The sequence below is a fragment of the Diuraphis noxia genome, unplaced genomic scaffold (assembly GCF_037042655.1).
Source record: "Diuraphis noxia isolate RWA-SAM2 unplaced genomic scaffold, SU_Dnox_SAM2 contig0001, whole genome shotgun sequence".
NCBI lineage: Eukaryota > Metazoa > Arthropoda > Insecta > Hemiptera > Aphididae > Diuraphis > Diuraphis noxia.
This window is the reverse complement of record NW_028301711.1, coordinates 95,938,020-95,961,134: the sequence shown is the minus strand read 5'-3', so window position 1 is coordinate 95,961,134 and position 23,115 is coordinate 95,938,020. Positions and strand designations below refer to the sequence as shown.

Here is a 23,115-nt window from a genome sequence, read left to right as displayed (position 1 = left end):
CGTCTATGGTTAGCAGTTACTTGTTAGCTTTTACATTTGAGTATTTGACATTACACAGCAGACCGTACGGAGCGAGAGCTTGTCGAAAACAATAAATTGAATAAATAATTGTGTGTGTCAGACAATTGTATCTTTTTGATTTACGCTGCGGTATTTTCACCGTAAGGTCCGATTGGGTTTTACCACCACGGTTTTTCTAACGAATCTAGCCTTAATCGTCTAGTTATATGATTTTATTTATAAATAGGTAAATATTATAATATGAAAATAATTATTACGACCATCTATATATTTTATTGACACACATAAATTCGGTGGTATGCTTCCATAGTTCCATGTAGGGCTGAGGACTTCTAGTACTTAAAAATCTAATAATATGCACTTAAAATATGCTCTAAAAAATTATTTTATTTTATTATTTTATCTTATTAGTTATTAATTATTATAATATTTATTTCAAAAAAATTAGTAAAAATTACATGATGGTTAGTTTATTAAAAAGTGTTTAAAAATTACATTTCTTTTTGTTCTCTTTGTTCGTTTTCATCTCCTTGATCTGTAAATATAAAACCTTTTGTAAAATAAATTTTTATCTCGAATATGTACTAAGTTAACTAAATGTTGTATACTACCTAACTTTACTATTACATTGAACAACAAGGTATTTCCTTATATTTTCAACTTGAAACGAATGTCGGTTATCTGCTAACAATGTTTTGTATGTTGAGAAAGATCGTTCTACATCTACGGAAGTTAACGGTGCATATTTAAAAAATAACAATTAATTTGCTTTTAAATCTTCTGGTAAGCCATCCATTGAAGTAATTTCTCCATTCAATATTTTTGAAATTATATTTAATGTTTTATAGCCATTATTTTTTACTAAAACATCGTCTAGTTTTCGCAGCACTAATTTCCCCACTGAACCTGTTGTTTGCGACAATTTTAAATAGGCATTTTATATTATCTCAATTCCATCGGATAAAGGCATATTTTTTGCTTCAAGGCGATTGATGACATCGGGCAAAAATCCAAAGTTTGATTTTATGTATACTAGATTTGAAGCAACGTCTGGATCACTTAAGTACTTTTGAGAGTTTTCAACACTAACAGAATCTTTTTCATCAAACGATGTAATAATATCTCGTATTAGTTCGTAATTATCGCAATAATATATAGCTGCTTTCAACCAGGTTCCCCATCTTGTTATGATTGGTTGTGGGGGGGAGTGATAGGAGTGGTGCTTTTTCTTTCAAACAATTAATGCGATATGGAGACTTGCAAAATACTTTCTTCACGTTTGCTATAATTTTATCAACTTTTGAGTAATGCCCTCTAATTTGTTCAGCAACTCGATGAAATGCGTGAACAATACATGTAACGTGAATCATTTTCGTATAAAATATATTAAGCGATTTTCCCGCTTTAATCATGTATGGTGTCGCGTCGCTTAGAAATAATAAAATATCATCATGTCGTACACCTTCAGGCCATAAAATATGCATAGAATTATCAAATAATTTAGCGATTGTAATGTGTTTTGATTTGTCTAGTTCTGCACAGTTTAATAAAAACACGTGGCCTGGCCCATTAAGTTCGAGCGTTCCTACAATGACATTTGCGATGTAACGACCTGCGAAATCTGTCGTCTCATCGATCGAAACCCAGATTTTTTTGCCAAATATAAAACTTCTAATTTTCACTGAAGTGTCTTCATAAATTTCATTCACATAGCCTTTATGAAGTGTAGTTTGATTTGGAATTTCTTTCGAAGTATATTTTTCCAAAAATGACTTAAAATTAGGATTATTTAATTTATTTAATGGAATGTTAGCCGATAACAAAGCATAACATAAATCTTTATTAAAAGAAGACTTTTTTGTGTTACTTAAAAGTTGTTGTTGAGTTTTTTGTAAATCAAATTTATTTTTACTTTGTTTTCGCTTAATAGCTGCTTTATATTTAGCTGTGTCAGTGTGTTGTTGAACGTTGAATTTTCTGTCACTTCCAACTTTTGAATCGCACAATTTACAATACAATATTTTTCCGTCAGTTGTAAATACTGGATTACTACATTCACTAAATTCCGACACATAACTATTTAAACGAGAAGCCAATTATCGTATTTCCTTTGTCATATTTGTTGAAAATAAATAAATATTACTAAACAAATTTGAAAGAGATGAAATAATTACTCGACGAAAATATTTCGCGCAGTTGCACAATAATACGAGTACGCGACGAAATATTACGGACAACTGAAGTTAACTACCTATAAGTGTTTCGGTTTTATCGATTTTATCGGTATATTTTATCGGCCAGATAGTAAATTACTTACCGATGGTAAAAATATTATTTTTAAATGGAAAATTTACCACTTTGTTCTTTTTTGTCTAAGCTAATTTATGAACTTATTTCGAAAATTGCCAAATATGTTCTTACATTTTCTAATATACCCAAATAGGCATTAATATGTAATAATGACAAAATATGCAAAAATATGCAAAATAAAATTTTTTATTTGATATCCTGGTGTTATGGAACACATTTATTATTCACTAGAATTTTTCTACGATCTATCTAAAAAAATATGAAAAAACTAGAAGTCTTCAGCCCTAAATAATACATGTATTATTTTTATATCAAAACCAGCGGTATCGATGCACTGTTATATTATTCTTATATTCTACAAATATGACTAGTATGAGACAATTGAAGATGCATCTTCCCTGATCAACCCTGATTGCCCCTTCATTTCCCCGTATCACCAACACACATTTAAAAATAATGATAATTCTTGCCCTTATTGTATTCGCGTTACCTCCACAATTAATTACGCTTTCGAATTTATTGATGCTCACTTTAAACCCTCCCCCAATTGTAATTCTTCTCCCTTACAGTCAAATGGCAATGTAAACCTTAAAATCTATTATCAAAATGTACGTGGCCTTAAGACTAAGCTGACTAATTTACGATGCGCTGTCCCTATGTTTCTTTCTTACGAAATCATTATCCTCACAGAAACATGGCTAACTCCAGACACGGATGGGAACTTGGTCTCTTAAATCACCTTAATGTTGAACAAGTTTTTGCTATACTCTGCTCTTGGCCCATCCTCACTTTTAATTGGGTCAACATATTTACCTCCGTCTAGTTCACATTCTGTCATTGAATCCCATCTTTCCACAGTGAAGAATCTCATAAAAACCCTTAAAGCCACCTCGATTATAATTTTTGGTGATTATAATTTGCCAGGTATAACATGGTCATCCGGGATTTTAGGTCTCTCAGCCACACTGGAGTATTATCACCGTCATCTTCACTCATTATAGATTCCTTCTTTTTTCTAAACTTCTTCCAGCTCAACCATACACGCAACTGTTCTGGAAACATCCTTGATTTAGTGTTTTCTAGCTCTCATAATCTATCAGTCCTCAAAGCTCCCTCGGCTTTAATTAATCCTGACCCCTACCATCCTCCATTGGTTCCTCCTACCTAAACAAACTTAGTATTGATGTTACTCATTCCTATTATGACTTCAAAGCTGGTGACTTTGAATCTATTTCGAATTTCTTCAACTCTTTCAACTGGGATGCCACCTTTTCTAATTACTCCACAAATGATGCACCCACAGTTTTCAATGATGCAATTCTAAACTCAATTAAAAAATTTGTCCCCAGAAAAATATTTAGAACCTCAAAATTTCCCCGTTGGGTTTCTCCCTCCCTAAAAACCTTGATCAAAAAGAAAAAGTACGCTCACAAATTATTCAAGCAGACCAATAGAGCCTCCGATTACTCAGTTTTCTCTGAGCTAAGAGCAAAGTGTAAGCGCCTATCCCTCTCAGACTACAGGTCATTTATAAGTGACACCGAAAACTACCTCTCTTCCAATCCATCTTATTTTTGGAAATACACTAGAGATCTGAAACAACACTCTTTAATCCCATCTTCTATACACGTTTCTGGTGTAACTGCAGATAATCCATTAAGCTCTGCGAATCTATTCTCCAAATTTTTTTCTTCAGTTTTCAAGCCCCCATTGCTCTCCTATTCAAATAATAACTCCGAAAAAATGTACTCATATAATCTTCCTTCTAACTGCTCCTTTTCATGTGATAATGTGCTTTCGGCTCTTCAATCGCTCAAAAACAATCATTCAAATGGACCTGATAACATCTCTGCCAGATTGCTCTATAACTGCTGAAACTTCCTGGTTTTCCCTCTATTCATTCTTTTTAGACGCTCTTTAAGTGAAGGAATCTTTCCAACTGTTTGGAAAACATGCTCAATTACCCCTATCCTAAAATCTGGTGACCCGTCCGACGTGTCCAATTATAGGCCAATTTCGATTCTTCCCCATCTGGCAAAACTGTTCGAATCCATTATTTACTGTTCCATTAAAAGAAGTCTCAACCACATTATCCATAATAATCAACACGGCTTCGGACCTGGAAAATCCACCGTCACTATTAGTTTATCATTTACCTCTTATATTTTGGACAATCTGGAAACTGGTTCTCAAGTAGATGCCATATTTACTGACTTTAAGAAAGCCTTCGACACAGTAGATCATGGTCTTTTAATAGATACAATTGATAAACTCAGTATTGATAATCTTCTCCTCTCCTGGTTAGGGTCCTATCTAACATCAAGAAGACAATTTGTCTCCATCGGTGGAGCACATTCCGACCTTGTAACCATACCTTCCGGTGAACCCCAAGGTGGTCATCTTAGTCCCCATCTTAGTCTTAGTTAGTTCTTTTCATTCTATATATGAACTCTCTCAATGATTGTTTATCCTTTGTTAAAGTTCTCTTATTTGCCGATGACATTAAACTATATCTAAAAATAAACTCTACATCTGACTGTCATACCGTGCAATCCGACCTTGATACATTTTCAGATTGGGTAAGACGTATTAATCTTACACTTAACATCGATAAATGCCACGTAATGTCCTTCTCACGAAGTACTCGTAATTCACCTCTCCACCACACCTACCTCCTTAATGGTTCTCCTCTTAATCGTATATTTCTTGTTAAAGACCTAGGTATCTATCTCACGCCCACGCTCATTTATGACCACCATATCAATACTATTATCGGTAGAGCACTCAAAATATTAGGATTTGTTAAACGTAATACCGCCAATTTCACATCTAGCTCTTGCCTCCGTATACTGTATTTCGCCTTAGTTCGCTCCGTTTTAGAATATGGAGTTGTGATGTGGCACCCATACCTAGCGCGCGATTAACTGAGACTAGAGCGAGTACAAAACAGATTTTTATCCTATGCTGCCTTCAAATTAAAAATTAAACATCCCATACATGATTACTCACTCAAATCTACGAATCCAATCTTTAGCTTCTCGCCGCACAGGGGCTGACCATCATTTCATCTCTTCACTTCTTGAGGGATCTCTAGATTTTCCTGAATTGCTCTCTTTTATCTCTTTCCGTGTTCCGTCTCACTTTACTAGAAATCATTCCCTTTATCAATTACCTCACCACCGCACTTCCTATGGATTCAACCACCCACTCCACAGAATGTTACGCAGCCTCAACTCAACCTAGTCTTCCACATTTTTTACCAGATATTTATTTCATATATTATACTATAGTTTTTTTTCCTCTTTGTTTCTACTGTTTTTTTTATAATTAATTTTACCAACAAAATATTGTATTTAAATTAATGCCTGTCATGGCGTAGATCAATAAAATAAATAAATAAATAAAACGACATTAGATAATGAATATTTCAAATTGTATAGATTGTTAATGCGTTTTAAAAGATAAATAAATATGGGCCCAGGTCGCCCATAGCTTTCGCCGGCCCTGGATGTGGGTTTACTAATTGCTCAACTAACTCATCATTATGTGCCACTACCATCACGGCCACATCATTAGCGTAGATTACCAGCCTGATGCCTTCGCGTACCGTAATCGCAAGACTCCATCATAAGACAAGTTTCATAGCGTTGGCCCCAAGACAGAGCCGTGTATAACACCACACGGCACACGTTACTGGTAATCTCTGATTCTCGTTAATGATCAGTTCTCTGGCTTGCATATAGGACTTCAGAGATTTAACCAAATATACAGGAACTGCAGATCTCCCTAGTGCCATATCGATAACCCTCCAAGGCATTTTTACATCAAGCGAGAATAGTACGCACAAGTGCCTATTTTGTACCGGGTCGTGATTTGATTCATTTCTTCGATTACAGTCAGTATGTCTTCGATTGCGTTTGTTGTGGATTTCAACCGTCTGAACCTGTATTGTGAATCATTGATCGTACCAACCCTGGTGATGTGACTCTCCAGTCTATTGAGTAACACTTGTTACTGTGCAACAAAAATATAATAAGATATGCTGGTCACACACACAAACATAATTACTGTTCTAATTATTGTTTTATTTTTGTGTGAATTATATAATATATAGATAATCACCAATATCGCATGCCGCCGCAGCGGTTACGTGAATATTATTTAACACAGCCGCCGTGACATTTTTGTATCGTATAAAATGTTGCCGCGTCAACACCGGTCAGTGCCGAAATATATTAATATATTCTTTTTCCACAATAGTGGTAAATCTTGTTGTATTTTCTTTTTTTTATTGTCACAAGTGCCAGAAGGGCTTATTATTATTATAGTAATTGAAACTTGTATGTGCCTAATTTATATCACTGTATCATGTTGTGTGTTTTTTTTATTGTATTTTTATGCAGCGGCTGGCCAGCAGTGCACCGACCCCTTGTGAGTTATTATTTTATTAATATATTTTTGTTGTATCATATTTTCTTTGTCGTGCCATAAGGGCCGTAGGTATATATTATTATTTAGATTCTATCGTGCCATAAGGGCCGTATATTATTATTTGTATTTACATTTTGTTTGGTCATAAGGGCCACACATTATTTTATATTATACACTTTATCTGCCTAGCCATAAGAGCTGAGCATTTATATTATAAACCTGTATTCTGTTATGCCATAAGGCTATATTTATATTTATTATTTTATTCTGTTCGGGCATAAGGACCGCATACTATTTTTTATATTGTTACGAACCCCTGAATCTGATTATTATAAATATGAATAATATAATGAATATTATTCTACATGATATTTTGTAAGACCATCAGGAATAGTGTGTTGTGCGACGGCTAGACCGTGGAATCCGCTGACACAGGATTTTGATTGTGACACGGAGCGTCGTCGTACAATACACTATACGGGAGGCCAGTCAGTCTTATAATTACGTCTGAACCGATACATTGTTATTAGCCGTAGTAAATAATAAAATATAATTTTTATTTAATTATTTTGCGTACGTTATTTTATTTTGTTGTGTAAAATCATAACATTTTTTGGTGGCAGCGGTGGGATCCGATAGTATTCCAGTTCTACGCTCAAGAATAATAATTACTTAAATCGGCAAATTAATAACCGTATTTTATATACCGTGTATAAGTAGTGAACAGACGTAATTTGTTTTCGTCAAGACTCAACAGATACTTCAGACCATCCACAAACATTCAAGAAAATCGCAGACAATCTACCAGAATCTCATTCATCTCAAATTCCTGAAAAACCAGGTATATTATTTTTTTTCTTATTCAACACAAGTTCGGGTGACGCCTACAGAGCGCAGCCCGAATCGTTGACTGATGAAAATAATCGATAGTGAAAATCGATAGTGATAATCGATAGTGAAAATCGATTGTGAAAATCGATAGTGAAAACCGATTGTAAAAATCGATAGTGGGCATCGATAGTCAACATCGATATCAGTTGATAACATATCAATTGATATCTTATCAATATCAACAATCTTATCATCATCAACAATCTTATCAATATCAACAATCTTATCAACATCAACAATCTTATCAATATCAACAATCTATCAATACACATTATACATACACTACGTTGGATTAACCAACAACGACATCGGGACGAAACCCACTATACGTAGTGGTCCTCGCGCCAGCAGTTTCGAGGCAAGCGATCGTCGTTCCCACAAGAGCAGTCGAAGCGGATATACGTCGTTGATACAACGTTGCAGACTACCGATACCAACAACAGCAGTCCAAGCCAACCAGATCATTTCAAACATTCACTGCAGAACATTATGGCCAGTTCAACTGTTTATTTGGTATTGTGAGTAATTGACAATTAATGTAATATTTATATATTATTGTTATTTTTTTTTTCTTTTCGCTCTTTCTCTCTATACTCATATATATTTCAAATTCGAAATCAATATTTTTTTTTATATTTACTTTTTATTTTATTATATTAAGTAGTAAATGAGCGATAACGAGGAGGATACCACTGAGTCCAGTATCCATTCCCCGGTACCCACACCTCGTGTTAGTTTACCTGTAAGATTTGCTAACCCAGACAATCCAAAGTCAGAGCGTCCTATAGCCCTTCTTTCGTCAGAAACTTTAATAGGTCAAACAAAACAATTAGTTGATAACAACGAATCTCTCTTAACAAATATTACCCAAACCTTAGTTGAAGTAGATAGGACATTAAGTTTAACTGATAGCATAATGAATAACGATATATTGAATCAAACCATAGAGCCTAACGAGGGGGGAAGCCAAACATTATTAGAACCTAGTAAAATCACAGGTAGTCCGTCGAGTGAAAACGTCCAAAAATTAACGCAGATAACAGAATCTTTATCCACATCAGACAGAGCGGTGGACACTATAGGTCTAGAAGCGGCACTAAAACTTTTACCCTCAACTTTCAGTGGAATCAATCAAGAAGACCTTGAAGTCTTTCTCGAACAATGTGAGTTTGCGATAATGTGCGCAAACGAACGTGCAAAACCAAGATTGTTACAAGGAATTATGATAAGGTTAACAAATAAAGCTCGAGCAGCAATCAAATTTCGAACCATTAATACTTGGAACGAGCTCAAGGAGACGTTAAAAAACTCACTAGAGCCTAAACGCACTACTACACATTTATACCTAGAGCTGTACTCAAGCAAACAAAGGCCAAATGAAGATGTAGCTTCGTACTCTTCACGCATTGAATCATTACAGACACTCATTCTGGAGCAAGAAACCAGTGGAAAAACTTTAGAAGCAGCTACAGCTTTGGAGAATAGTTTAAAAGCGCAAACCATCCAAGTATTCATCGAGGGACTTGGAAATCTTAAAGATTTCATAAAGGCAAGAAACCCTCCTACCCTGGACAAAGCCATACAGGCAGCACGTGAAGAGGAGAGAGTGAGAAAATCTCTCGAAGAATCCAAACGATTTTATGAAGTACCTAACAAGCAACACCACGGTAAAACCCCGAACAAAAAACCAATTACACCATGTCTCCATTGTGGAAAAATGGGGCATTGGGCACGGGATTGCCGATCACAGCCAAGTACATCAAACAGCGGAAACTCAACAAATCAACCACCAAGGGTTACAGTTAACACTATCACCTGTAGATACTGCAAGAAACCCGGTCACACTAAGGAAGTGTGTCGGAAATTAAAATACGTTAATTCTAAAAAGGGAATAGAAACTTCAGAAAACGTATCGAAAAATCAGGGAAACCAATCGCAGTCGGACATCAACGGCGGACGTCCGGCAAGCAGTATAAAAACAGCCGCAGTCTCTTTCCAAAATTCGTCTTAATGACTTCCATTAAACAGAAACTCGACAACGACAATCACATTACCTGTCAAAGTCTCCAGACCAATACAGAATCTATCCGATTTCTGCTCGATTCGGGCAGTGATCTAAACTTAATTAAACTTTCAGCTCTTAAAGGTGACGTAATGGTGTACGATAATACCATTTACCAACTAAAAGGGATCACAGAACATTGTATTCATACGTTAGGATCTACAAATCTTGACATTCAAGTTGGAGGTGACAAACGAACTGTTGAATTCCACGTTGTACATCCTTCATTTCCAGTGCCACACGAAGGAATATTAGGAAAACCTTTCATAGTCGGACAAGGAGCAATTGTAAATTATCAGACAAACGAGTTAACACTCACGGATCATTCCAGCATTACACTACAACCACGTACAGAAATTATTGTAGCAGTTCCGGCACCAGGCACAGCAGACGATATTCAAATCCTGGTTGATGATCAAAAATTAGCAGAGTCTATTACAAGTGGAAATTGCATCACCACAGTAAAAAACAAAGCCGTTTTTTTATCACTAATAAATCCAACAGAGAATTCTATTCAAATTCGAATCCCTAATCTAGAACAATTAATTCATGAAGAATTCAACGAAGCTTACGTGCATACAACACAAATTCAAGAACAATCAAAAACTCCGATAAAACGTAACAGAATAGTCCTTTTACACGAAGCTCTTCGAACAGACCATCTTAATGAAGAAGAGAAATCTTCTTTGTTGTCACTCTGCAACGACTACTCAGATATATTCTTTTTAGATGGTGACAAAATTAAGGCAACTACGGCGATTGCACACGAAATCAGAACCTCAGAAGCAGTGCAACCAATAAATGAGAAACCGTATCGTTTGCCACAACGACATCGGCAGGAGATAACTGACCAGATGGAAGCACTAGAAAGGGACGGAATAATCACTCACAGTGATTCACCTTGGAATGCCCCTCTACTAGTGGTACCAAAGAAACCAGACATCAATGGAAAAGTCAAGTACCGAGTCTGCGTAGATTTCAGAAAATTAAATCAAGTAACAGTGGGAGATGCCTTCCCACTACCAAACATTACGGACATTTTGGATCAGTTGGGGAAATCAAAGTATTATACAACCCTAGATTTAGCCCAGGGTTACCATCAGGTCCCGATGAACCCTACGGATCGTGGAAAGACAGCTTTTTCGACAGACAAGGGTCACTACGAGTTCTCACGCATGCCGTTTGGACTGAAAGGTGCCCCCGGAACTTTTCAACGACTAATGAACAAGGTACTTCTAGGACTAAATGGATTAAAAGCCTTTGTGTACCTTGACGACATTATAGTATATGCTAAAGATCTCTCCGACCATACACAGAAACTCACTGATATTTTTAATAGGCTCAGACAATACAATTTAACACTTCAACCCATAAAATGCGAATTCCTCAGAAAGGAAGTAACGTACCTAGGGCATCGAATCACAGACGAAGGTGTAAAACCAGACCCTCAAAAAGTGGAATGTGTTCAGAAATTTCCAGTACCAAAAAACGTCAAAGAAATCAAATCTTTTCTTGGGTTATCCGGATACTACCGAAGATTCATCCAAAACTACGGCCAAATCGCAAAACCTTTAACAACATTACTCAAGAAGGATGTTCCGTTTAGGTGGAGTGACTTGTGCCAACAATCATTTGAAACATTAAAAAATTGTTTAACCCAATCTCCGATACTTCAGTACCCAGATTTCACAAAACCTTTTAACCTTACGTGTGACGCCAGTAACTATGCTATAGGCTGTGTTCTTTCCCAAGGTCCAATAGGTAAGGATTTACCAATAGCATACGCTTCGAGAACCCTAAACAAGGCAGAAATTAATTATAACACGACAGAAAAGGAACTTTCCAGTATAGTATGGGGTATAAAGGTATTTCGACCATATCTCTTTGGACAAAAATTTAATGTCATAACGGATTATCGCGCACTAGTATGGCTCTTCAATCTAAAGGACCCTGGTTCCAGGCTTACTCGTTGGCGACTGAAATTAGAAGAATATCAATATACGATTCAATACAAGCCGGGAGCAAGTAATACTAATGCCGACGCTCTTAGTAGAATTCACAGAGTTGTCACTAGAGCACAACAAAACACTAACACTACTGACTCTATTCAAAACATCGAAAACCAAGTAATACCTTCAGAAATTCCTAATTCATCCTCAGAAACTCAATCACAACTTCCAGAGCATTCAGAGCCTTCAAAGTCACAAGGAACAGATGAGTACAATAGTTTCTTAACAGCTGACTCAAGTAAAAAAAAATCTACACCAAATGTTCTCGAAATCCAAGGGAATATTTTTGACGAAAAGCTGAATGCATCTCTAGTAATAGATGTATCGGCAGATTTTAAAATGACACAAGGACTAGCGTTAGCTGTGCGAAGAAAATTCGGGAACATCCCCTCACTGCGTAATCTAAACAAATCCGTCACGGAAATTGCCTCATTAGACACAGAAAATACATCAATATTTTATCTAATCACAAGAGAACACTATTGGCAAAAGTCTACATACCAAAACGTGTTCCAAAGTCTCATAAATCTTAAGAAAATCTGCACGGAACGACAAATTCCACATCTGGCAATGCCGCGTTTAGAGTGCGGTCCGCAAGGATTGAAATGGGAAACCATTCGCTCCATGTTATGCTATATATTCCGGAATTCTACTACCACTATAAAAGTGATGGTAAAAGAGCAGCCGACACAAGAAGAACAGCTACAAATACTGAAATAATTCCACGAAAATCCTATGGGTGGACACCAAGGAATTACTCGTACTTATCGACGAATATCTCAACAATATCAATGGAAAGGTATGAGACGGATGATAAAAAACTACGTCTTATCATGTACAGTTTGTCAACTTAGCAAGACAACTAACCGAACAATCAAAGAGCCTATGGTGGTCACGACCACTGCATCTCGTCCTTTTGAAAAAATATTCATGGACATTGTTGGTCCATTACCTAAGTCGGCTAGCGGAAACACATTTATCCTAACATTACAGGATGACTTATCAAAATTCGCATGGGCAGTCCCCATGTACAATCACGAAGCCAATACTGTGGCACATCACTTCGTTACTCAATTCGTATGTCTGCATGGACTTCCACAGACTCTCGTCACAGATTGCGGAACTGAATTTCTGAGTAAAGTCTTTAAGGAAGTATGTAATCAGCTAAAGATCAAACAGACTTCGACAAGCCCTTATCACCCGCAGAGCAATGGATCATTGGAAAGGAGTCACAGAACCTTAGGCGAGTACTTGCGTAGTTTTGCAAATAAAGATCCTCAGAATTGGGACGCACATGTTCCATTTGCTATGTTTTGCCATAACTCAACAGAACATTCTGCTACGAAATTTCAACCCTACGAACTAGTCTATGGAAACAAACTCACAGTTCCAAACTCATTTACTCGGACTCCGGAACCCCAGTATAATTATAATGATTATTGTCATGAATTAAAGAAAAATATGCAGGAAGCTCATCAATTAGCTAAGGCACAACTACAAACTAGCAAGATTGAATCGAAGAATCGTTACGATCAAACGCTAAAATCTCTAAACATAAACCCTGGTGACAAAGTAATGATGCAAGAAAAGCAAAGCAAAGGGAAACTAGCACCGAAATGGCTAGGACCCTATATTGTTATAGAATCTCACCCAGACTCTCCAAATCTAACAATACAAAAAGGGAACACACTAGTAACTCTGTACAAAAATTTGTTTAAAAAGTTTCATGAAAGGAATTAAACTATGTTTCAGAATTAGCATGATCACTCTACAACCTATACAATCTTCAATCAAGAATCTCGAAATGAGTGATTTTAGCAGAGCATTCACACCAATGTTTAATGTAACATCTTTTGGAAACAATCAAGGACTGTACTATGAGTCACATGGAGATATTAGATTATCACATCTCAGTTGGAATTTGGTAACTTACCTCGATCTCGATACATTCATTTCGAAATACGCCATGATAATGAAATACTACGAAGCAACTACGGATATTTGTAAGGAAATGACAGAAAATTTTGGAAGCGTGGAAATATCTAACACTTGTGAACTATTCCTACAACAGTTTTCTCGAGCAACATTACCCTATTTAAATGAAATTGACACAAATCATCGTAGTTTGATGTTAGCCATTGGTTATAAACAGACAGAAGACACTAGGATTCGCCGAGGATTGGGATCTGCTTTTAGGCGTGTGGCCAACGTTCTACATGGCATGTGCTCAAAAATCGATATTGAATTCATAATAAGCAAAATAATAGAGTTAAACAGAACCAAAGCTAACAGCCTAAACTTGATACCAGAGAAGATAAGAATAGCACAAACAGAAGCAAATCATACTACACAGAAAATTGAAAAACAACAACAAAAGCTGGAGGAAAACCTTCATTTCTTACAACAACAAACAAATAGTAGTATTCAAAACATTAATAAACTAGAATTTAAAACCAGAATATTAGAACAAGTTTTTACATTTGAAGTAATATTGAACAAGTATGCATATGAAACTCAGAACCTCGTAGCCGTATTAAATGCAGCAGTAGACGGAAAATTACACACTAGTATGTTCACACCACAAAAGCTATACAGAGAATTGCTAGAAATAAAAATGGAAATACCTATCGGAAATGCTCTTCCATTGGAAGTTAACACTGAAACTCTAATCGAATTTTACAAATTATCCGAAATCACCATAATTCACAAAAATAATTATTTAATATATGTTATGGAAATTCCTTTAATTTCCAGCGATGAGTATACTATGTATCAACCGATACCATTACCAATACAATACAATGGGAATACAATAATACTAATCGATCCAGAATTAGACTATATAGGATTTAGCAGAGACAATGAACATTTCCTAACGCTAAGATTAGAACAATGGGAAAAATGTATACAAGCAACACCCTACAAGATCTGTAAGGACATTCAACAAATCCACCATAGTGCAACATCCGGGTTATGTGCTATCTCACTAATCACAAATCACCAATCAAGCTCGAATAATTGCAAAGTCAAGTTTTTATCCCTACATTCACCAATTTGGCATAAATTATCTCAAACCAACTCCTGGATATATTATAGTCAAACCGAGATAGGAACTATAACTTGCCAGAATTCACCACAAACATCTAAAATTGAGATTTCAGGGGTAGGAAGGCTGACTTTATCTCCCTTATGTAAAATCCACATAGGAAATTCTATACTTTTCACAACTAATCGATCAATTAAGAATACCCAGTATGATATTATACCAGATAATAAAAATAACTTAATGAAAAAATTGGAAGAATCTGTTAAGAATGTTTTGCCCCAGAACGTTACGAGCAACATCCCAATTAAAGATCTTAACCATTTAGCAAACATAGCATCTGATATTAGTAAGCTTCCACACGTTTCCTCAGAACCTCTATTAATATTAAGAATTGAATTTTATGTAATAATTATTTATGTATTTTCTATATTTTTCGCCATTACAATTAGCATAATAATTTATAAACTAAGAATTAATCGTATTAAAACATACAACCCTGAAATACCAGATAGTAAATCAAGTAGTAGTCAGGTTGAAATTCAAGTATAAAATTAATTGTATTCAGTAATTTTATTTAAATTTGTACAATTTGTAACTTTTATTTTATTTTTTTTTTCTCTTACTGTAATGCACTGACCTCCTCAGAACATTTCGGATCCTCGCAGACACTTAGGATTGGGTGAAACTCGGTGGTCATAGGACCCCCGTGTTTCATTTAGTCTGGGGGGTGTTACGAACCCCTGAATCTGATTATTATAAATATGAATAATATAATGAATATTATTCTACATGATATTTTGTAAGACCATCAGGAATAGTGTGTTGTGCGACGGCTAGACTGTGGAATCCGCTGACACAGGATTTTGATTGTGACACGGAGCGTCGTCGTACAATACACTATACGGGAGGCCAGTCAGTCTTATAATTACGTCTGAACCGATACATTGTTATTAGCCGTAGTAAATAATAAAATATAATTTTTATTTAATTATTTTGCGTACGTTATTTTATTTTGTTGTGTAAAATCATAACAATATTTACATTTAATTATTGCAAGCTTGTACAATATAATATTATAATTTATTCTGTTGGGCCAGAAGGGCCACAAATATTACTTTTGTTTTGTCCATCCATAAGGGCTGTTATTTATTATATAGTATTTTGTATACCATTATTGTGTTGCTGTGAATTTTTATATATTTGTACATTTATGATTTAATTTGTGTATCAAACAGCAGCTCAATTTCACCAACCATCGTGTTATAATTTATTTTAATTATAGTTTAAGTATTTGTGTACACACACACATACATACACACATACACACGTTTTGCACCACACGCATTTCGTAGTTTTACAGTATTCGCCCGGCAACCCCGACCACTGCTGTTTGAACTACTACACCACTACACACCCAGCTATCAATATATAATTTCTCCCCCTAGGTGTTAGTGGTGCCCTAAAGCATTGGCGTTCGGGCACGCGTAATATTAGCTTATGCTCCCGGCCCGTACATTTGGTGACCTCGACGTGATTGTTTTTTTTTGTTTTTGGATGTGTCAATAATTAATTTAATCTTAATTATTATTATTTGGTTTCATAATATTTTATATTCGAACGGGTAATCAGTATTATTATTATCTCACAGTCCGAGATAATGGGTCTAGCGGCGATCGTATAATTTCTATCAGTATTATTGCTTTTATTGCCGGTTCTATATACACATACAATTGTTGCTTGTGTCGTATTTAATTATAAATACATAGTGTTGGGCTAGTCAGTATAAAATATTTTTTGGTTTACATCACATATAGGGCATTTAAATTATTACTTTCATTATGACGGATGAAATGGATTTAAAAGCGCTTATTGGCTTGAAAAAGAAACGAGCTGTTATCAAGGCAGCATTAACTCATCTCCGTACGTTTGTAGCTAATTTTGACGCTAGAGAACAGGCGTTGTCCTTACTTGAATTTCGTCAGGAAAATTTACCTGCAATTAATAAGAAGTTTGATGACATACAATCCCAAATAGAATTGCTTATGTCGGATGACACTGATGAAGCTGAAGCAGAGAGGGACAAGTTTGAGAACGACTACTTTTCCATAAGGTCTCAAATTCAGGAGTTGATTAATCAAGAAAAATCCCACTCTACCACTGGATTAGCTCACTCTTCCTTTACAGCTGCACATAATATACAACGAGCACAATTAGCGCCAATACCATTTTCTAAATTCAACGGAAATATTCAGGATTGGTCCTCATTTTTTGACATATTTAAAGCTATGGTCCATAAGGAAGAAAGTTATTCACCGGCTCAAAAATTATTTTATTTAATGTCATGCCTAGAAGGGCAGCTTTAGATTTGGCGAGATCTATACCTGTTAGTGACGGGAATTACGAAGTTATCATTGAGCAGCTGATACATCGGTACGATAATCGTCGTCTGGTGATTCAATCTCATATTCGTTCGATTTTGGATTGTCCACGGGTGGAAAAGGCAGCATTCAAAACATTACAACAGCTACATTCGACTATGTGCACCCATGTGGCTGCACTCAAGACAATGGGTCAGCCAGTCGAGCACTGGGACGCATGGCTTGTCACCATTGTTGTTAGCCGATTGGACAAAGGTGCCGCTCATGGTTGGAAACTGCATCAAATAAATTCTGAGCTACCAAAATATTCTGATCTTGAAGCGTTCCTGGCAAGTCGTTGTGTAGCTTTAGAAACATCCGAGTCATACGTACAGTCTGCTAATGTAACCCAAAAGGTTTCAAATTCAAGAGGTCATGTAGTATCAGCGACTTCAAAGAAAGCTTTAACAGTAGCTGGAAGCAAACCGTCTCGACCATGCTCCTGTTGCAAGGAGGTCCACAGGATATACGACTGCGGGAAATTCAAAGAATATACAATATCCGAACGATTGGATGTAGTTAGAGACAATCGGTTATGCTTTAATTGCCTGGCGCCATTCCACACAGCTGATAATTGTAAGTCAAGTCATTCATGTAAGAAATGCAATCGAAAACATAATACAATATTGCATTTTGAAAAAAATCAGGAGGAACAGCAGTTACAAGGCGAGGCATCAAGTTTACAGTACGCATCACGAAAACGTGCGGATGACCGCAGCGCGCTCTGTATCGGTTTTTCTGTAAACCAGGGGGCCTCAATATTTGATCCATCACAGGAATGCGCTACTGGCGCGACGGGTACTATATGTTTTGAAAAAAACAACTAACCTGTACCTTTCAAAATGTCTCTGTCTTTTGTTGACTCTTGGCGCGTTCGGTACTGTAATCTATTGTAAATTTAGCTGTGCATTCCTACAATGTTTGATCACGTGTTTTTGATATGGCGACTTTTACACACCACGATATTCACAGTCAAAGTAAAAAATGATTTACCGGGTATACGTTTTTTTTTTTTAAAAAAATTATCCACTATGGAAAATTTATCTGCTGAGTTTCTTAAAAAAAACTCAAAAAATTACTGCCGAAGCGTGTGGAATAAGTGAACGAAGTATACAAAATATTGTAGCTGAAGTAAAAAAATATGAAAACGATGATACACCAACACCAAGAAGCCTATTCGTGTCACCGAGGAAATCGTATAAACGGAAGAAGGTCATGACAGATATTGACGACTTCAACGTTGACGTGGTTAGAAGAACTGTTCATGAATTTTATGACCAAGGTAATTGAATTAATTTAAAATATTTTTTTTTTATTATAGGAAAACATACGTATATAATACCCTACCTACGACCTACCTCATATTAAATTTATTACGCATTTTTAACTGAAAATATAATCTTCAAATGTTTGTCACTTTTACATGTAAATAGAAACTATAATATATAAAAACATTATTATAGGTGAATATACAACATCTCAAAAAATTTGTGAATCCATGAGGAAAAAAATTAACTTTGAAGGTTAGGTTAAAGTCATCAGTACAGAGGATTTTACGCTCCTTGAACTTCAAATACAAAAAGTGTTGCAATGGACGTACATTTTTAATGGAACGGAACGATATCGTGGCACTCCGAAACACATTTTTGAGAAAAATGTGTAATTTACGTTTCAGTGGTGACACGAGACATGTCATTTATTTAGACGAGACTTGGATGGACCAGAACCATTCAAGAAACCATATTTGGCAAAACGATATGGATAGCAAAGGATTTAAAGTAACAACCGGTAAAGGCCGTCGTCTGATTGTATTCCATGCTGGAGCAGCTAAATTTGGATTCATATGTGGCTCAAAATTAATTTTAAAAAATTCTAAAAATGACGGTGACTACCACTCACAGATGAATAGTCAAATATTTCATGACTGGTTTCAAAATATGATGCAACTATTGGACGAACCATGTGTCATTGTTATGGATAATGCACCATATCACAGTGTACTAGTGGAGAATGTGCCGAAATCAAATACAAAAAAATCCGATGTTCAAGAGTGGTTATCCGAAAAAGGCATCGATTTTTCTCTTACAGAAACCTTGGCGGAACTAAGAGAAAAAGTAAAAATGGCAAAACCGCGTGAAAAACGAGACCAGTTGAACGAGTTGGCATATCAAATGGGGCGTGAAGTGATCAGACTTCCGCCTTATCACTGCCAATACAACCCGATTGAACTAATTTGGGCGCAGGTAAAAGGTAAAGTCGCAACCAAAAATACAACATTTAAAATAGCCGACGTCGAAAAACTTATGCACGAAGCCATAGATGCAGTTACCTCAGAGAATTGGGAAAAATGTGTAAGACACGCAGAACAACTACAAAATAAAGATTTTGAAAAAGAAGGATTCAGAGATTGCATATTGGAACCCATCAAGTTAGAGATAACCTGGGTGTATACCGTAAGTGTCAAACTGTTATGGATAGTGGCTCGCAGATGAACTTCATTTCAAAAAGATTTGCAAAGCGACTTCAACTGCCATTGAAGAGGATGACGCTGCCGATAAGTGGTATCGGCTCCAGTACAACTCAATCCACCAGCAGCATAGATATTCACATGAAATCTTGTGTCAAAACTTTGGTGCTCACCTAGATTGTTATATATTGTCAGTGATTGTTGAGGAGCTACCTTCAGTTAAAACACCCAAGGAAGGATGGAAAATACCAAAAGAATACACCTCTTTACTAGCCGATCCTTCGTTCTGCGAATCAGGACCAATCGATTTATTGATTGGATGTGGCATTTTCTTCGAATTAATGGAAGCCAAGCGTATGCCACTATCGTCGGGAACACTTTGTTTACAAGAAAGTAAATTGGGTTGGATTGTTACAGGAGGTGTCCATTCTACATGTTTACTTAGTGTCGGTGAGGTATTAGAAGATAATTGGAAAAGCAAGGAATTGTAGAAGAAGATGACTATGGCAGATCGTCCAAGAATAATCAGAAGTGCCTTGAAGAGCAGCAAGCGTTGGAGCATTTTCAAGCCACTGCTACGCGCAGTACTGAAGGACGATTTGTACTACGTTTACCATTCAAAGCGAATGCTGCAGAATTAAGGGACACGTTAACAATGGCGAGATGTAGGTTCTTAAGTGTGGAGCGAAAATTGCAGCGGGGCGATAAGCTAAGAGAGGCTTATATACAGTTCATGGACGAGTATATGGAAATGGGACATATGGAAAAGATAGACGAATCAGAAAGTCATTCCCGAGTCTGTTATCTGCCCTATCATCCAGTAATAAAAACGTCAAGCTCCACCACCAAGGTACGAGTGGTATTCGATGCCTCAGCCAAAGGATCCAACGGCAAGTCACTTAATGATATATTGATGCGTGGGCCCGTAGTACAGGGAGATATTTTTACAATTTTATGTAGATTCCGTAAGCATAGTTATGTGATTTCTGCAGACGCAGAAAAGATGTACCGTCAGGTGGCCATTGCAAACGAAGACTGCGATATGCAAAGGATACTATGGAGATCCACACCTAGCCAACAACTCGAATCGTATCGCCTTCTAACCGTCACTTATGGAACAACACCAGCGTCGTTCCTAGCTACTCAATGTTTAGTGGTGTTAGCCGATCAATATCAGACAGAATTTCCAGACGCTTTCAAGGCTATCAAAAATGACTTTTATATGGACGACCTAATGACTGGCGGTGAGTCGAAAGAATAATGTTTACTATTGCAACAACAAATTTCATTTATAACCAAGTCAGCAGGCTTGCCCTTACGGAAATGGTGCTCCAATTCTAGTGCTATAAGAGTTTGACTGTCTGGATTTAGCGAAGACTCTCTGTTCGCATTAGAAATTCAAAGGGAAGACGCAGTGAAATCCCCAGGGACTACATTGGAAACCGGACGAGGACGAGTTCCGATTCTATGGTGTTATGAAAGCCAATACTAGTGAAACTACCAAGCAGGTCATTCTATCTGACCTGAATAAGGTATTAGACCCATTAGGTTTCCTAGTACCAGTCCTAATAAAAGGGAAGATATTTATCCAGCAAATCTGGCAATTAAAGATATATTGGAACTGCGCGCTACCAGAGGACATACAACGCAGATGGGATAGTTTTTATACCGAAGTCGAAGGTTTACGATTTGTGACAGTACCCAGGTGTGCATCTGTAACTGCGAGGTGTCAAATTGAAATACATGGCTTTTGTGACGCTTCCCAAGAAGCATACGGTGCCTGTGTTTATGTACGTTCAAAAGATCAAGCCCATAAGTGGCACTCTCAGTTGTTATGTGCAAGAAGCCGAGTAGCATCCTTGAAAGGTGAAACAATACCTCGGCTAGAATTGAGTGGTGCTCTAACTCTAGTTCACCTAATTCGTAAACTCGCTTCAGCCTGGGAGGTGGATTGTCGTAAATACTACTTATGGACCGATTCCACAATTGTCCTAGGATGGCTTAATGCTCAGACTGTTCATCTCAAAGTGTACGTAGCAAATAGGGTCGCTCAGATACTGGAGCTAACCGACCCAAAACAGTGGCGTTATATAAGTACCAAAGAAAATCCTGCTGATATAATTTCCCGAGGTATTAGCGCAAGAGTTCTTAGTAACTCAGAACTTTGGTGGAACGGTCCGAAGTGGTTATCTGACAACGATAATGCAAGTACTCTAGGGGTTTACTCTTCAATAGAGGAATATAAACTACCTGAACAACGTCCATTGCAATTGTCATTAGTGATAGTAGCGAATATCGATAAGATTTTTCAACATTATTCTGAGTGGAATAGACTTAGAAAGGGCGTCGCCTGGTTGCGCAGATTTGTTGAGTTTCTCCGTTCGAAGAGTTTAGTATCTAAAACCAAGTACCTCACGTTAGCCGAATTGAAAAAAGCCCAACATTGGATTCTAGTTAGGGTGCAGGCAGAAGCATTTCTTGAGGAAATATCAGCAATAAGGCCAATAAAGACATCTCCCCAAGAAGCAAGTTGAAGCACCGTTTATACGAAATGTACTGATCCTAGTTGGGGGTTGACTTTCAAATTCTGATCTAACTGAGGAACAAAAATATCCTATAGTTCTTCCCTACCAGCGTAAGATCACGAGATTGATTTTTACCCACGTTCACCACGAATTATTGCATTGTGGACCGCAATTGTTACTTTCAGCCGTGTGTCAAGTTTATTGGCCATTAAAGGGCCGCCTGTTAGCTCGTTATACTGTACATCGGTGCATACCATGTGTCCGCGCTAAGCCTAAGTTCCAAATTCCATTAATGGCTCCGCTGCCACAGCAGCGCGTTAAATGTTCACGACCGTTCAGCATTACTGGCGTAGATTTCGCGGGTCTAGTCATGATACGAAGTGGTAGCCGTGAACGAGCTAACAAAAAGGCTTAGATATATCTTTTTATATTTTTTGCAAAAAAGGCCGTACACATGAAGGTTGTAGAAGATCTGACTAGTCAATCTTTTATAGCCGCTTTAAGAAGATTTATGACACGAAGGGGAAAACCAAAGGAAGTGTGGAGTGATAATGGCACGAATTTTGTAGGAGCCCGTAAAGAATTAGCTTCATATTTAAAAAACATAGAATGCGACTCTCTTGAAGAGAGAATCTCGTGGCATTTCAACACCCCATCTGCACCACATTTTAGAGGGATTTGGGAGAGCGCGGTTAAGAGTGCGAAGCATCACTTAGCACGAGTATTAAAGGATGCTCAACTAACTAGCACTGAGCTACAAACATTACTGTGCCAAATTGAAGCGTGCCTTAATTCTTGACCTTTAACTCCAATGAGCAGCGACCCAAGTGACTTGCAGGCACTTACACCGGCACACTTTCTTATAGGAGGACCGATAACTATGTATCCGAAACCAGACTTGGCTAACGAAGAACAAAATTCAATACGTCGGTGGCG

The 23,115-nt window shown here is 36.9% G+C and overlaps 3 protein-coding genes and 1 pseudogene across 3 annotated transcripts; 3 read left to right on the top strand and 1 right to left on the bottom strand.

The window, feature by feature from the left end:
* Positions 1 to 512: 512 nt before the first annotated feature.
* On the bottom strand, positions 513 to 2,138 carry LOC149062566 (uncharacterized; annotated as a pseudogene).
* An 11,261-nt stretch (positions 2,139 to 13,399) lies between these two features.
* Positions 13,400 to 15,729, top strand: LOC149062565 (uncharacterized). Its single transcript, XM_089217865.1, has one exon. It carries the CDS (start codon positions 13,451 to 13,453, stop codon positions 15,317 to 15,319), a length of 1,869 nt encoding a protein of 622 aa, XP_089073991.1. The 5' UTR covers positions 13,400 to 13,450; the 3' UTR covers positions 15,320 to 15,729.
* An 879-nt stretch (positions 15,730 to 16,608) lies between these two features.
* On the top strand, positions 16,609 to 17,133 carry LOC107168352 (uncharacterized). The gene has a single exon (XM_015517737.1). It carries the CDS (start codon positions 16,609 to 16,611, stop codon positions 17,131 to 17,133), a length of 525 nt encoding a protein of 174 aa, XP_015373223.1.
* A 3,996-nt stretch (positions 17,134 to 21,129) lies between these two features.
* On the top strand, positions 21,130 to 22,594 carry LOC107168355 (uncharacterized). The gene is made up of 2 exons (XM_015517742.2): positions 21,130 to 22,183; positions 22,365 to 22,594. Exons 1-2 carry the CDS (start codon positions 21,130 to 21,132, stop codon positions 22,592 to 22,594), a joined length of 1,284 nt encoding a protein of 427 aa, XP_015373228.2.
* Positions 22,595 to 23,115: the final 521 nt, after the last annotated feature.